Source organism: Pleurodeles waltl, chromosome 2_1, assembly GCF_031143425.1.
Source record: "Pleurodeles waltl isolate 20211129_DDA chromosome 2_1, aPleWal1.hap1.20221129, whole genome shotgun sequence".
Taxonomy (NCBI): domain Eukaryota; kingdom Metazoa; phylum Chordata; class Amphibia; order Caudata; family Salamandridae; genus Pleurodeles; species Pleurodeles waltl.
The window spans coordinates 350,833,313-350,846,129 of record NC_090438.1 but is presented as its reverse complement, the minus strand read 5'-3'; the positions used below and the strand labels follow the sequence as shown (position 1 = coordinate 350,846,129).

General features: G+C 47.6%; 1 protein-coding gene across 2 annotated transcripts in view; it reads left to right on the top strand.

The window, feature by feature from the left end:
* The window catches only part of BRWD3 (bromodomain and WD repeat domain containing 3), a 993,456-nt gene that overhangs the window by 340,330 nt on the left and 640,309 nt on the right, over positions 1-12,817 (top strand). For both annotated transcript variants that reach the window (XM_069212579.1, XM_069212580.1), the window contains exon 25: positions 3,315-3,422. In XM_069212579.1, coding sequence (XP_069068680.1) covers positions 3,315-3,422 — 108 coding nt within the window. The remainder of the gene's footprint in view (positions 1-3,314; positions 3,423-12,817) is intronic.

The following is a 12,817-nucleotide window of genomic DNA, read 5'->3' as shown; positions in this document are numbered from 1 at the left end:
CGAAGGGATGTAAAAAAATTTTGTAATGGACATACTGGGCCTTCACACTTAGGCTGTCTCTGCTCACAAATGGAACAAATGTGTTGCAGTGATGGGGAGAGACACGCATAGCTCGTTCTGAATCTCCTCACCTAACACGAAAATTAAAAGTAGGGCATTCCCAAAGTGCTGAAGCAATGGCATTCAGTGTTGAGATGCATTTTCTCTGGGGGTGCACAGGGAGCAGTGCCTAAGTAAAGAGGCACAAGGCCATCCAGCTGAGATGATTGTCTTTGCCCCTCATAGATGATCATTGGCAGTGCTGAACAGCAGCCATAGGATCATCATCTTGGGGTCCCAAGTAGGCACACAAAACTCACCCTCGGCGTCGGGGTGCAGTGGGCAAACAGGGCATTGGGTTTGTATTAGGTTTCAATGGAGGACCCAGGGGTCACTCAGACGTTGCAGGCAGGGAACAGGGAGGCTTCTCAAACCAGGCACCTACTGGGCAAGGGTGAGGGCTGCCTGCTGGTCACTGCTGCACCGGTGGTCGGTTCTTCACGGGCCTGGGGGCTGCGGGTGCAGTGCTTCTTCTAGGCGTCTGGTTTCTTTGTCCCAGGAAGTCGCGGTCAGTGGGGTCCTCGGGATTCCCTCTCGGAGCGCGGTCGTGGGGGTGAAGAGAGGTTAGCCCAGGGTGGTCACATCTTCAGAGTCGCCTGGGGATCCTCTCTGAGTCGTTGGTTTCTCTGGACACAGACCAGGGGCATTGGGTGCAGAGTGGTGGGGACTTGCGCTTCTGGAGTGAGGTGAGAGTCTCTTTAAAGATGGTTTCTTCTTGCTTGGTTGGACAGGTCCGCTGTCCACTGGAATTTCTTGGTCCTTGTCGTTGCTGGGCAGTCCTCTGAGTCGGTAGAGGTCGCTGGGCTCACAGGATGCCTTGCTGGGGCAGGTTCTTTGAATCAGGAGACAGGCCATTAGGGCTGGGGCCAAAGCAGTTGTCGTCTTCCTTCTTCTCTGCTGGGTTTTTAGGTCAGCAGTCCTTCTTCTTTGTAGGTCGTCAGGAATCTGCAATCCTGGGGCCAATGGCTACTGACCTTGAGGGTGGCTACACCATCCTTGTGCTCCCTCCCTTTGGGGAGGGGAGCACATCTCTATCCCTATTGGGCTAAATCCTCCAAAACAAGATGGAGGATTTCCCAAGGAGGGGGTCACTTCAGCTCTGGTCACCTTAGGGGTGGACCTGGCTGAGGGGGTGACTCCTCCTTGTTTTTCTGTTTATCTCCCCAGACTTGCCACCAAACGTGAGGGCTGTGTCTGGGGGGAGAGGGGGGGGCAGCTCCACTTGCTGGAGTGCCCTGGGACATTGTAACACGAAGCCTGAACCTTTGAGGCTCACTGCTAGTTTTTATATTTCCTGCAGGAGGCAGGTGTGAAGCACCTCCACCCTGTGCAGGCTTTGTTTCTGGCCCCAGAGAGCACAAAGGGTCTCACCCTAAGGGGTCGGAACCTTGTCTCGCAGTGGCAAGCTTGCACAGATCAGTCAGTCCTGCACTGAAGGATTGGGTAAAATACATGGGGCATCTCTAAGATGAACTCTGTGTGCATTTTTTAAATACATTCCACACTGGCATCAGTGTGGGTTTATTATCTTGAGAAGTTTGATACCAAACTTCCCAGTGTTCAGTGTAGCCATTATGGAACTGTGGAGTTCGTTTTGACAAACTCCCATACCATATACTTAATATGGCCACACTGTACTTACAATGTCTAAGAATGGACTTAGACACTGTAGGGGCATATTGCTTATGCAGCTGTGCCCTCACCTGTGGTATAGTGCACCCTGCCTTAGGGCTCTAAGGCCTGCTAGAGGGGTGACTTATCTATGCCACAGGCAGTGTTTTGTGTGCATGGCATCCTGAGGGGGATGCAATGTCGACTTTGCCTTTTCTCCCCACCAACACACACAATCTGCAATGGCAGTGTGCATGTGTTAGGTGAGGGTGGCAGAACACATGCTGCAGCCCTTAGGGACCTTCCTTGATCACAGGGCCCTTGGTACCACTGGTACCTTTTACAAGGGACTTATCTCTGTGCAAGGGGTGTGCCAATTGTGGAAACAATGGTACATTTTTAGTGAAAGAACACTGGTGCTGGGGCCTGGTTAGCAGTGTCCCAGCGCGCACTCAGTCAAGTCAGCATCAATATCAGGCAAAAAGTGTGTGTATGGGGGGATAACTGCAGCAAGGAACCTAGGATGTCACAGGACCACTGTCACAAAAAGTACACAACATTGTTTCAGATTTTGCATCATGTTTTTTTTTTTTTGTTGGAAATGATTTGGGGAACCTCTTTCTGACTGGGTTTGGGTCCACTCCCCCTACAAAGTCATTGCCTCCATTATCATAATAGTAATTTCAGCGAAATTTACATATCTTCATAAACCAATATTGTATGGATGTTTATGTATGGCTGATGACTGGTTTTGCCGGGCATCCTTGGAATATATGTTCATTTTCACATTGTCCTCCATTTCTCACTCTTTTTCCCTTTCTCCGTCTGGCTTCCAATAAGAGTAAACTTAAGAGCCTATGGCTCTGCCTAAATCTATTAGTGAAGAATGTGTGGTTGCATCTATTGAGATTTGAACCTCAAACAATGTGGACCATACAGGTCCCTCCCAACTATTTTCTCCCATCCATTACCTCTAACTTGGGTTGCCTGTTCTCCTACTGTCCTGCTTTAAGGTTAAGGTAATTTGGATTGCAAGTAAGTAGTCTGTTCTTCTCTAGCGTGGGCCCCTGTGATAACATCACAGGAAACTATTCTAGACTATCTCTCTCCATTAATTATGCATTTTGCTTCCATTACAAATGTTCTACAGGCTTGGATATTATTATATCAAAGATATCAAGCTGTTTCAAATTTTGAACTTGCTCTTTGGCAATATCTTCATAGTGTTTCCTTTTCCGAAGAGAAAACATATAGAACCTGTAATCAGTACAATGAGTTTCTTGGAAAGAATAAAGAGATCAACATTTGGCACGTTTTATGCAAATTACAAGTGAACTTCTACATAACTTTCACCAAACCTTTGAAAGTGCTTTGATGTGCTACCCTGGTGCCAGGAAAGTATCTAACCTTGTGATTCAGCTAGTGGTTCCCATACTAAATTAGACTTGTTACATGTTTACTATGTTTCATACCACTCTTTGAAAGTTCTTGCAGACCTACACATCTGTGGGGGTTGTATTAGGTACATTTAAAATGGTTTTAGTTACTCACAATATGTGTGTCTGACTAATGTGATATAGCTCAACTTATATTATTTTCTCTAGGTCATATATTTCCGACAAGGGCATGAAGCATATCTTCGGGCTATAAAGAAAGCCAAGATTTACAGTGTTAACATGCAGAAGCAGCCATGGAACAAAATGAATCTCAGAGTAAGTAAAGCAGCCATTTAACTATGATATGAATGTGCACATGTTCACTTGTATTAGGTCTCCTATTTGATAGAAACTTCTAGCTGCAGAATCCTCACCTTTAAATTCTCCCCAGGCTTCAGATTGGATCCGGGAGATTTTCGCGAGCAGTACCACTGTGCGCAGGTAGATGGCGTCGGTCATCTTCACGTCTGTCATTGTTGTCGTTCAGGCCAGAAATAACTTTGCGTTCCCTGTATTGGGGCCACCCAGGCTCACCAACGTCGGTTTCAAGACTTTCCACGCAAGAAGCATGGGGCCATGATGAACACTTACCACTGGAGTGTCAAAACTAGGGCCCTGAAAGAGTGATCCTTGTCCCTAGAAATCCATTCGCCGAGCAGGGGAGGATGGGTGAGTTGGTAAGTAATCTGCAGCTAGATATAGTCTTTACCAGATAAAGTGTTACAAAATGAAAGTAACTTGGTTATCTAATAGAGACTTCTTGCTGCAGATTCTTCACTTTTGATTAGATACCCAAGCAGTACAATCCCCGGAGGTGGGTCTGCAAACCAGTTTCAAACAAAGTCAAAACAAAGTCCTGTAGGACCAAATGGGCAAAGTGACACTCCCCACAGACCTGACTGTCCAGGAATTAGTGTTTGTTAACGTGTGCAGGGAGGCCCACGTTTCTGCCTGATAGATGTCCAGGACCGGAACCCTGCGTGCTAACACAGTGGTCGCAGCTTAAGCTCTGGTAGAATGAGTGTTAAAACCCTTGGGGCGGCTGCTTTTTGGCCAGTGTGTAGCAGATGTTAATGCAGAGTATGAGACATCTAGAGATGGTCTGCTTCTGCCCTGCCCGACCTTTCTTCACACCCACATACCCAATCGCGGCTCATTAACCATCACTGCTGATCTTTGCAGTTCCCTCTGAGATCTGGACCATGTTGGTGAGATTCCTCTGATGCTGCGCCCACTGGAACTGCAGGTTCCACTGTAGAACCCGCCTATGCCATCTGGCATGTGTTACTAGCAGGATGCAGGAGGCCCACCAGCTTTAGAGTCATTCTCACCGAAATCCAGGATAGAGGCTGAATATCCTGGACTTGCCACTCTGGAAGATAAGCCGAAACTGCACTGTGTTCAGAACAGCTCAGATAAAAGGTATCATCTGAGAGAGAGTCAGGTGTGACTTTGGCACGTTTATAGTAAACCCCAGCAAATGCAGGAGCTCTGCTGTAGTCTGGAGGTGGGAGACAACAGCCTGGGGCAAGCTCGCCTTCAACAGCCATTCTTTGAGATAGGGAAAGACTGACACCTCTGATCTCCACAGATGAGCTGAAACCTCCACCATCACCTTAGTAAACACCAGAGGTGCGCTGGTACAGCTAGAGGAGACCATGGCAAACTGAAAGTGCTCATGGCCTACCATGAAATGCAAGTAACATCTGTGGGCAGACAGGACGGGATTTGAAAACAAGCGTCCTGCAATCCAATGCTATTATCCGGTCTACTGGGTCCAGGGCAGACAAGACCTGAGCCAACGTGAGCATCTTGAACTTCTTCTGGTTGAGGAAGAAATTGAGGCATCTTAGGTCTAGGATAGGACTCTTGTCATTTTTGGGGAACAGAAAGTAGCGGAAATAACTACAGCACACTTCTGTTAATTTAACCCTCTCTATGGCCAGCTTAGCCAAGATTACTGCAACTTCCTTTCAGAGAAGGGACAAATGATCCTCCGTCATCCTCCGTAAAATGGTGGCATGGATGGGGGGGGTAATCTCAGAGGAGAGAGAGTAGACCCTTCGGACTATCTGAAAAACCCACCTGTCTGAAGTAATGGCTTGCCAGTGGGCAGGTGATGGCGAATCCTGCCACCAACTGGCTGTTGGTGGTGGAGAGGCAGACTAGATGGGTTTAGAGACTGCTGCGGGGAGGGAGGGACGGCAGACTGCCCAGCCTGCTGGCCATCTGACACAAAAGGTCGGTAGGTCCCTTGCCTTTGGCCATGCAGCAGCTAGGCATCATGCGCAGCATGGTGGGTGGGTGGCAATTGGCGTGGGTTGGAAGCCCCTTCTGTGGCTACAAAGAGAGCGAAAGGCAGATTGGTGTTGAGGTGGTGCCATTGCGAGGCCAAAAGACCTGCCCTACCACTAGAATCCTTGAAGTGCTAGAGCACTGAATTTGCCTTCTTTCCGAAGAGATGGGTGCCTTTGAAGGGCATGTCCATCAGGGAAGCTTGGACCTCCCCTGAAAAGCCAGACGTGCTCAGCCATGTGTGGCTCCTCAGTTGATTGTGTCCAGTCCGCAACAGAATGTGAGCTTCGCTCCCTCTCTCCAGTCGGCAACTGCCTGAGAGAGTACAGCCCAGGTATCCTCGGGACCTGTGGCAGCACTTGCACAACCGTATCCCACAGCATGTGGGAATAACGGACCAAAAGGCTTGCAGTGTTCACAGATCGCAATGCAAGGCTGGTGGAAGAAAACATCTTCCTAAATAAATTCAACATTTTGCATTCCCTATCCGGGGGAGTGATAGGGAACATGCCATGGGAAGTAGAGCCTTGGACCACCAAGCACTCAGGGGTCGGATGTTGCATCAGGAAACTTGGATCCCCAGTTCCAGGACAATGACGTCGGGCAGTCCTATTCACAAGAGTGCCTGTGCTGGGTTTGTACCAGGTACCCAGAATAACATCTATGAGGGCATTGTTCAACAGGAGTGGGGATTCAGATGTGGAAGCTCCCTTTTGCAGCACGTCTGTCAAGAGATTAATGTTGACGGCCACTGAGGGTAGCTGGGGGTACAGGACCGTTGTCCCCACCAATTTCACGGCTCCCTTATTCAGCAAAGATTCTTGAAAAACACCTCAGTAAGACGTTGTCAGACTATTTGAGTAAAAACAACTTTCTAAATGAGGCACAGTTTGGTTTCAGGCCAAACCATACTACTGAGTCTGCCCTGGTTGTAGTTGTGAAGAAATCAGATCGAACATGGATAGTGGAGGGAGGGCTGCAGTAGTCCTTTTGGATCTTTCTGCAGCCTTTGACACTGTGCGCCATATTGTTTTTCTGGAGTGTCTTGCAAAACTGGGGTCTTGGGTACAGCTCTGGAAATGTTCTCCCCTTTCCTAATGGACAGAGAGCAGACGATTGCCATTGGGGGTTTAATTCAACACCTTTTCCCTTCCTTGTGGGGTGCCCCAGGGGTCATCTCTCAGCTCTCCGCTTTATAGTATCTATGTGTCCCCCTTAGCTAAGCTAATCCTTTCATTTGGGTTTACCACAGTAGCGTACGCTGAAGCCACACAGACTGCTGTGCCAATTTCTGTCGATGTGGAGGAGGCTGCGGCTCGATTTAATAGATGTATGAGTGCGGTTGCAGGGTGGATGAGGAACAACTGTTTAATTTTAAACTTAGAGAAAACACAGGTTCTTCTATTTGGCAAATATACTTTGCTTTGTGTAGGAAGTTGGCTCTGTATATACTATCTTAAAGTGAGGGATAGTGTGCACAGAGTCCAATGGTTCCCCTTAGAGGTTGATAGTGGGAAAATTAGATAATACTAATACTCTATTTTGTGGTAGTGTGGTCGAGCAGTAGGCTTATCGGAGGGTAGTGTTAAGCATTTGTTGTACACACACAGGCAATAAATGAGGAACAGACACTCAAAGACTTAACTCCAGGCCAATAGGTTTTATATAGAAAAATATATATTCTTAATTTATTTTAAGAACCACAAGATTCAAGATTTGAGGTAAGTGCATAAAATGCAAGGTACTGCACACAGATAAGTATAGAACTTTGATTTAAAACAGTAGTACACACAATTTTGGGTAAATTGGCAATAAGCTGTTTTAAAAGTGGACACTGTGGAAAAATCATCAGTTCCAGGGGAGGGAAGTGTGGTTAGTTTTTGCAGGTAAGTAAAGCACTTACACAGTCAGTCTCCTGGGCATACGCAGCCCACCGTTGGGGGTTCAAGACAACCCCAAAGCCACAGCACCAGCAACACAGGGCCGGTCAGGTGCAGAGATCAAAGGAGGGCCCAAAACACCAGGCACCTATGGAGAACAGGGGTGCTCAGGTCCTAGTCTGCTTACAGATAAGAACCTGCGTCCTCGGGGAGCAGACCAGGGGGGGTTTGTAGAGCACTGGGGAGGACACACACAAGCCCACAAAACACACCCTCAGCAGCACAGGGGTGGCCAGGTGCAGTAGGCAAAGTAGGCTTCGGGTTGGCTATTGAAAGCAATGGAAGGGCCCGGGGGTCATTTAGGCAATGATGGCAGGGCACAGGGGGGCTCCTCGGGCCAGCCACCGACTGGGCTAGAATGAGGGCCACCTGCTGGTCACTCCTGCACTGGTAGGTGGTTCCTCTCAGTCCTGGGGGCTGTGGGTGCAGTGCTTGGTCCAGGCGTCGGGTTCCTTTGTTACCAGACAGTCGCGGTCTTGGGGAGCCTCTGGATCCTCTATGCAGGCGTTGCCGTGGGGGTACAGGGAGGTTGACTCAGGTTGTCCATGTCGTTAGTCGCTTGGGAGTCATCTCTGCGGCGTTAGTTGTCCTGAACTCGAGCCAGTGGCGTCGGGTGCAGAGCGTGAAGACTCATGCTTCTGGTGGGAAGTGGAGTCTCTTTAAAAGTTGATTTAAAGTTGCAAAGTTGCTGAGGTTTCTGAACATTGCCACTGTTCTGTGGAGTTTCTTGGTCCTTCAGGTGCAGGGCAGTCCTCTAAGTCCTCAGAGGTCGCTGGTCCCGCTGGATGCGTCGCTGTGCAGGTTCTTTGAGTCTGGAGACAGGCTGGTAGGGCTGGGGCAAGTCAGTTGGTATCTGTCGTCTCCGCGGGGCTTTCAGGTCAGCAGTCCTTCTTTCTTCAGGTTGCAGGAATCTGATTTCCTGGGTTTAGGGACGCCCCTAAATACTAAATTTAGGGTTGTGTTTAGGTCTGGGGGCAGTAGCCAATGGCTGCTGTCCTTGAGGGTGGCTACACCCTCTTTGTGCATCCTCCCGGAGGGGAGGGGGCATATCCCTTTTCGGGGAATCCTCCAAACTCAAGATGGAGGATTTCTAAAGGCAGGGGTCACCTCAGCTCAGGGCACCTTAGGGGCTGTTTTGACTGGTAGGTGACTCCTCCTTGTTTTTCTCATTATCTCCCCCGGACTTGCTGTCAAAAGTGGGGGCTGTGTCAGGAGGGGCGGGCATCTCCACTAGCTGGGATGTCCTGGGGTATTGTAACAACAGGCAGGAGCCTTTGAGGCTCACCTCCAGGTGTTACAGTTCCTGCAGGGGGAGGTGAGAAGCACCTCCACCCAGCGCAGGCTTTGTTCCTGGCCACAGAGTGACAAAGGCACTCACCCCATGTGGCCAGAAACTGGTTTGGTTGTGCAGGCTGGCAGAAACTGGTCAGCCTAGCACTAGGAGTCAGACTGGTATTCAGGGGCCATCTCTAAGATGCCCTCTGGGTGTATTTCACAATAAAATCCACACTGGCTTCAGTGTGCATTTATTGTGCTGAGAAGTTTGATACCAAACTTCCCAAATCTCAGTGTAGCTATTATGGAGCTGTGGAGTTCGTAATTGACAGACTCCCAGACCATATACTCTTTATGGCTACCCTGCACTTACAATGTCTAAGATTTGGCTTAGACACTATAGGAGCATATTGCTCATTCAACTATGCCCTCACCTGTGGTATAGTGCACGCTGCCTTAGGGCTGTAAGGCCTGCTAGAGGGGTGACTTACCTATAACGCAGGCAGTGGGATGTGGGCATGGCACCCTGAGGGGAGTGTCATGTCAACTTAGTCATTTTCTCCCCACCAGCACACACAAGCTATGAGGCAGTGTGTATGTGCTGAGTGAGGGGTCCCCAGGGTGGCATAATACATGCTGCAGACCTTAGAGACATTCCTTGGCTACAGGGCCCTTGGTACCAGGGGTACCATTTAAAGGGACTTACCTGTGTGCCATGACTGTGGGAAAAAATGTACCATTTAGGGAAAGAACACTGGTGCTGGAGCCTGGTTAGCAGGGTCCCAGCACACTTTCAATCATAACTGGCATCAACAAAAGGCAAAAAGTTAGGGGGTAACCATGCCAAGAGAGGCATTTCCCTACACTTTGGAATCAAGGCTGGTGGCCTTAGCCGTTGGCCCCCCAACATTTGCTAGTCACCAAGGCAAAACATGTAGGGATAGTTTTCAATACTAACCTGTTGTTTGGAGACCTTATCAATAGACTTAGGTCATCATGTTTCTTTACATGAGGACTTTTGAAGAAAATGCTTTATTTTATTACGTTTGATCTGGTAGTTGTAGTAGTAATTGGTTTAATTTTGTCCAAGCTCTTTTACTGTAATGCTCTGTATTTGGGAATTATTCACCAAATCCATTAACAAGCTTCAGATCTTGCAGAACTCTGCTGCCCTCCTGCTCATGAAAATACCAAAATTTAAGTCTGTCTCTGCAGCCCTGTAGGAACTTCATTGGCTCCCAGCTAAGGGAAAGCTCACTTTCAAGGCCCTGTGCATGGCTCATAAAATACTTCATGGATCTGGACCAGAATTCCTTAAAATGAATTTCAGATGCTATCGCCCTAGATGACTGCTTTGTTCCGCTACTTCTAGGTCAGTAAATGTTCCAAGAACTGAGAAGGCCTCTTGAGGCAGAAACGTTGTATATATTCCACATGCCAATTAGGGAACAGATTACCTATGCTTCTTAAAAGGCGATCCAACTTTCTTATCTTTCGAAAAACATTAAAATCTTGGAAGTTCCCACTGTCTCTTTAGATCTTGTCCACTCTGTTATGGTTTTAGGGCTATTTCTCGGACTGTCCTTGGGCATTCAGGCGCTCTATAAATTGCTCAACGAAATCAAATAGAAGAGGATCCTTCCTCTGTAGCTATGGTAGGGGGAGAAAGCATACCATTATCTGGAGATGTGTCCAGTCCACTGGCTTCACCCAAGCCCTCACACTAGTACATTTCTTTTTCATATGGCTGGTATTCTAAAGGGTCCAGCAACCCCTCCCATTCTTTTCTGAGGCCTAGCCCAACAGAATAGGGCTCAGGACCCGGCCGAGCAGACTAAGCTCCTGCCAGCGTCGGAGTCGGCGATGCCCATCTTGCTCAGTGTCGAAGTAGTCAATTACAATGGGGATGGTGCCGGCGGTACCGGAAGCGTCGCATTGGGACCAGTGCTGGGAAAGGTCAAGTTGCTATGACCGGCGCTGGTCCATGTGCAGGACTGGATCCTTGAGAGCCCATCAGCGCCAGTGCCAAAGCCACCAGAGCGGAATTCGATGGGGTCCCCTTCAGCCTTGCAAGGCCTGAAGGTGCTCCAGCAGAGTCAGATTGCCCAGAAATGAAACGCATGGCCTCATAAGGATTTTTGAGCTGGGAATTGATTGCTCCGGCTCCTGGAAATTTGGGAGGTGTGGATTCGGCCCAGAAGCTGGTTCTGAAGAAAGAGGCCTAGAATGATGATGCTCCTTCTTCGCGTTGGCCGACGGAAGAGGAAAAGTCAAAGAGCGCTTAGGCTTCTTACTTTTTTTCATGTACCTCAAATTACCTGAGGACTTAGAGTGGGATGACGACAACTTGGGATTCCCCATCCAGACCCAGAGCCTTCCTCTCGAAACCCGCGCAGAGTCACGTGTCGGGACCGGCATCAGCTTTAGGGACCGCTCACTCTAAGCCTTTGGATGCATGGCCCAGGCACTCGGAGCATGACTTCCGGTTGTGGTCTCGTTCCAGACACCACAAGTTCATGAGGTGTGAATTTGTCACGGACATCGCCCGATGACAGAAACCGCAGGGCTTGAAACCTGTCTTTCTAGTCGATATCCCTCGACACACCAGGCATGATCTAAAAAAATAATACAACAAAAAGTCAAAAAAGACCAGTCAAAAAGCTACTAAGGGGTAGCTCTTTTCAGGTCAGCCCTGATTGGCGTGGAAAGAAAAGAAGTGATGCCAGTGTGCCTGGGTGGTGCCTGTATAGGAACCACAATGTCATTTCCAGAGCAGACGACATAGATGCATACTGAGCAGATCACTGCACCTACCACTGCTCAGGTGTACTGCTCATGAAAATTATCTGGATCCAGTCTGAGGACTAGGGAGAATTCAATGGTGGGAAATCTGCATCTATATATAGTCTCTACCAGTAAGGTAAGTAGCTTGTTCTTTGATGCTGTTTGCATGTTCTCTGTCTGTATTGAAACCATTTGCTATAAACTGTCAATATTCTAATACCATTTATGCTACATTGGTCATCATCATTCACAAGCCTTGACTTTTATAAAGTTTGTCATTCCCTTTCACCCAGTTGTAGAATTAATCTGTTAAAGGGTACCTAGTTTATTTGGTTACAAGTTGTAATATAAAAGTTAATTTTAAATAGGGCTGGGCAAAATTTGATTCAGCGGAATAACATTAAACGTCTGCAAGATTCTGCCAAATTCTGCGACAGGCGGAGTGGGCATTTGGCGGTATTTTCTTTGCACAGAATGCACCATGTTGTCCACTCGCGCTAAGAAAATAGTGCAACCAAATACCACTCAGCGCCCTTAAATACTATGCCGTGATTACTGCAGAGTATGTATCAGTGCCACCACTGGGTGGTATGCAGTGGTTTCTAAAGTTTAAAAACCACTTCATATCACTCTGCCGTGCATACCTCTCTACACACTTGTGTATTTTCTTATGCTTGTTAAACATAGAGGGAGTGCTCCCTCTCCCAGCCCTGTTTCGAAACAGTTCACTGCAGATTAATTCTGCCAGTAGAGCAGCAAAATTTATAAGTAATTCAGCGTTAATGAGTAACATGGAATTACAAAATTCCTCTGATTCCTCTGGCGACTTTATTAATTCCACCCAGGCCTAATTTGAAGTTAAGCATAAGCTGTTGTTACACTGTTTGATGTTGATATACTTTTTCTTAGCATGAACAAGAAATGGCTTAGGCCCTTGGAGTTCCTTGTAGTTATCTAGCTGCACAAAATCTCTAATGCCTAGGAATTTTTAATTTTGCTTCCGATTTCCATCTTGAGTATTGTTGACATAAGACCATACAGGTGTGTTTACATAAATGTTGGGTGTAAGATATACAAATTACATCAATGTTCTTCATCCAGCCATTAAAATCAGAATCACCAATAGGAAGAACTACATGGATATGAAAGTATGACATGGTGGTGTATCATTGTTTTGAGTGATAGATGTCAAATATGGTTTGAAAAAAATATATATGTTCGATGGCATGTGTAGCTGCAGATACACATGCTATGCATTATTCCGCCATCTGGTGTTGGGCTCAGAGTGTTACAAGTTGTTTTTCTTCGAATAAGTCTTTTCAGTGTCACGGGATCGTGTGACTCCTCCTCTCGGTCATACTGCGCATGGGCCTCAAC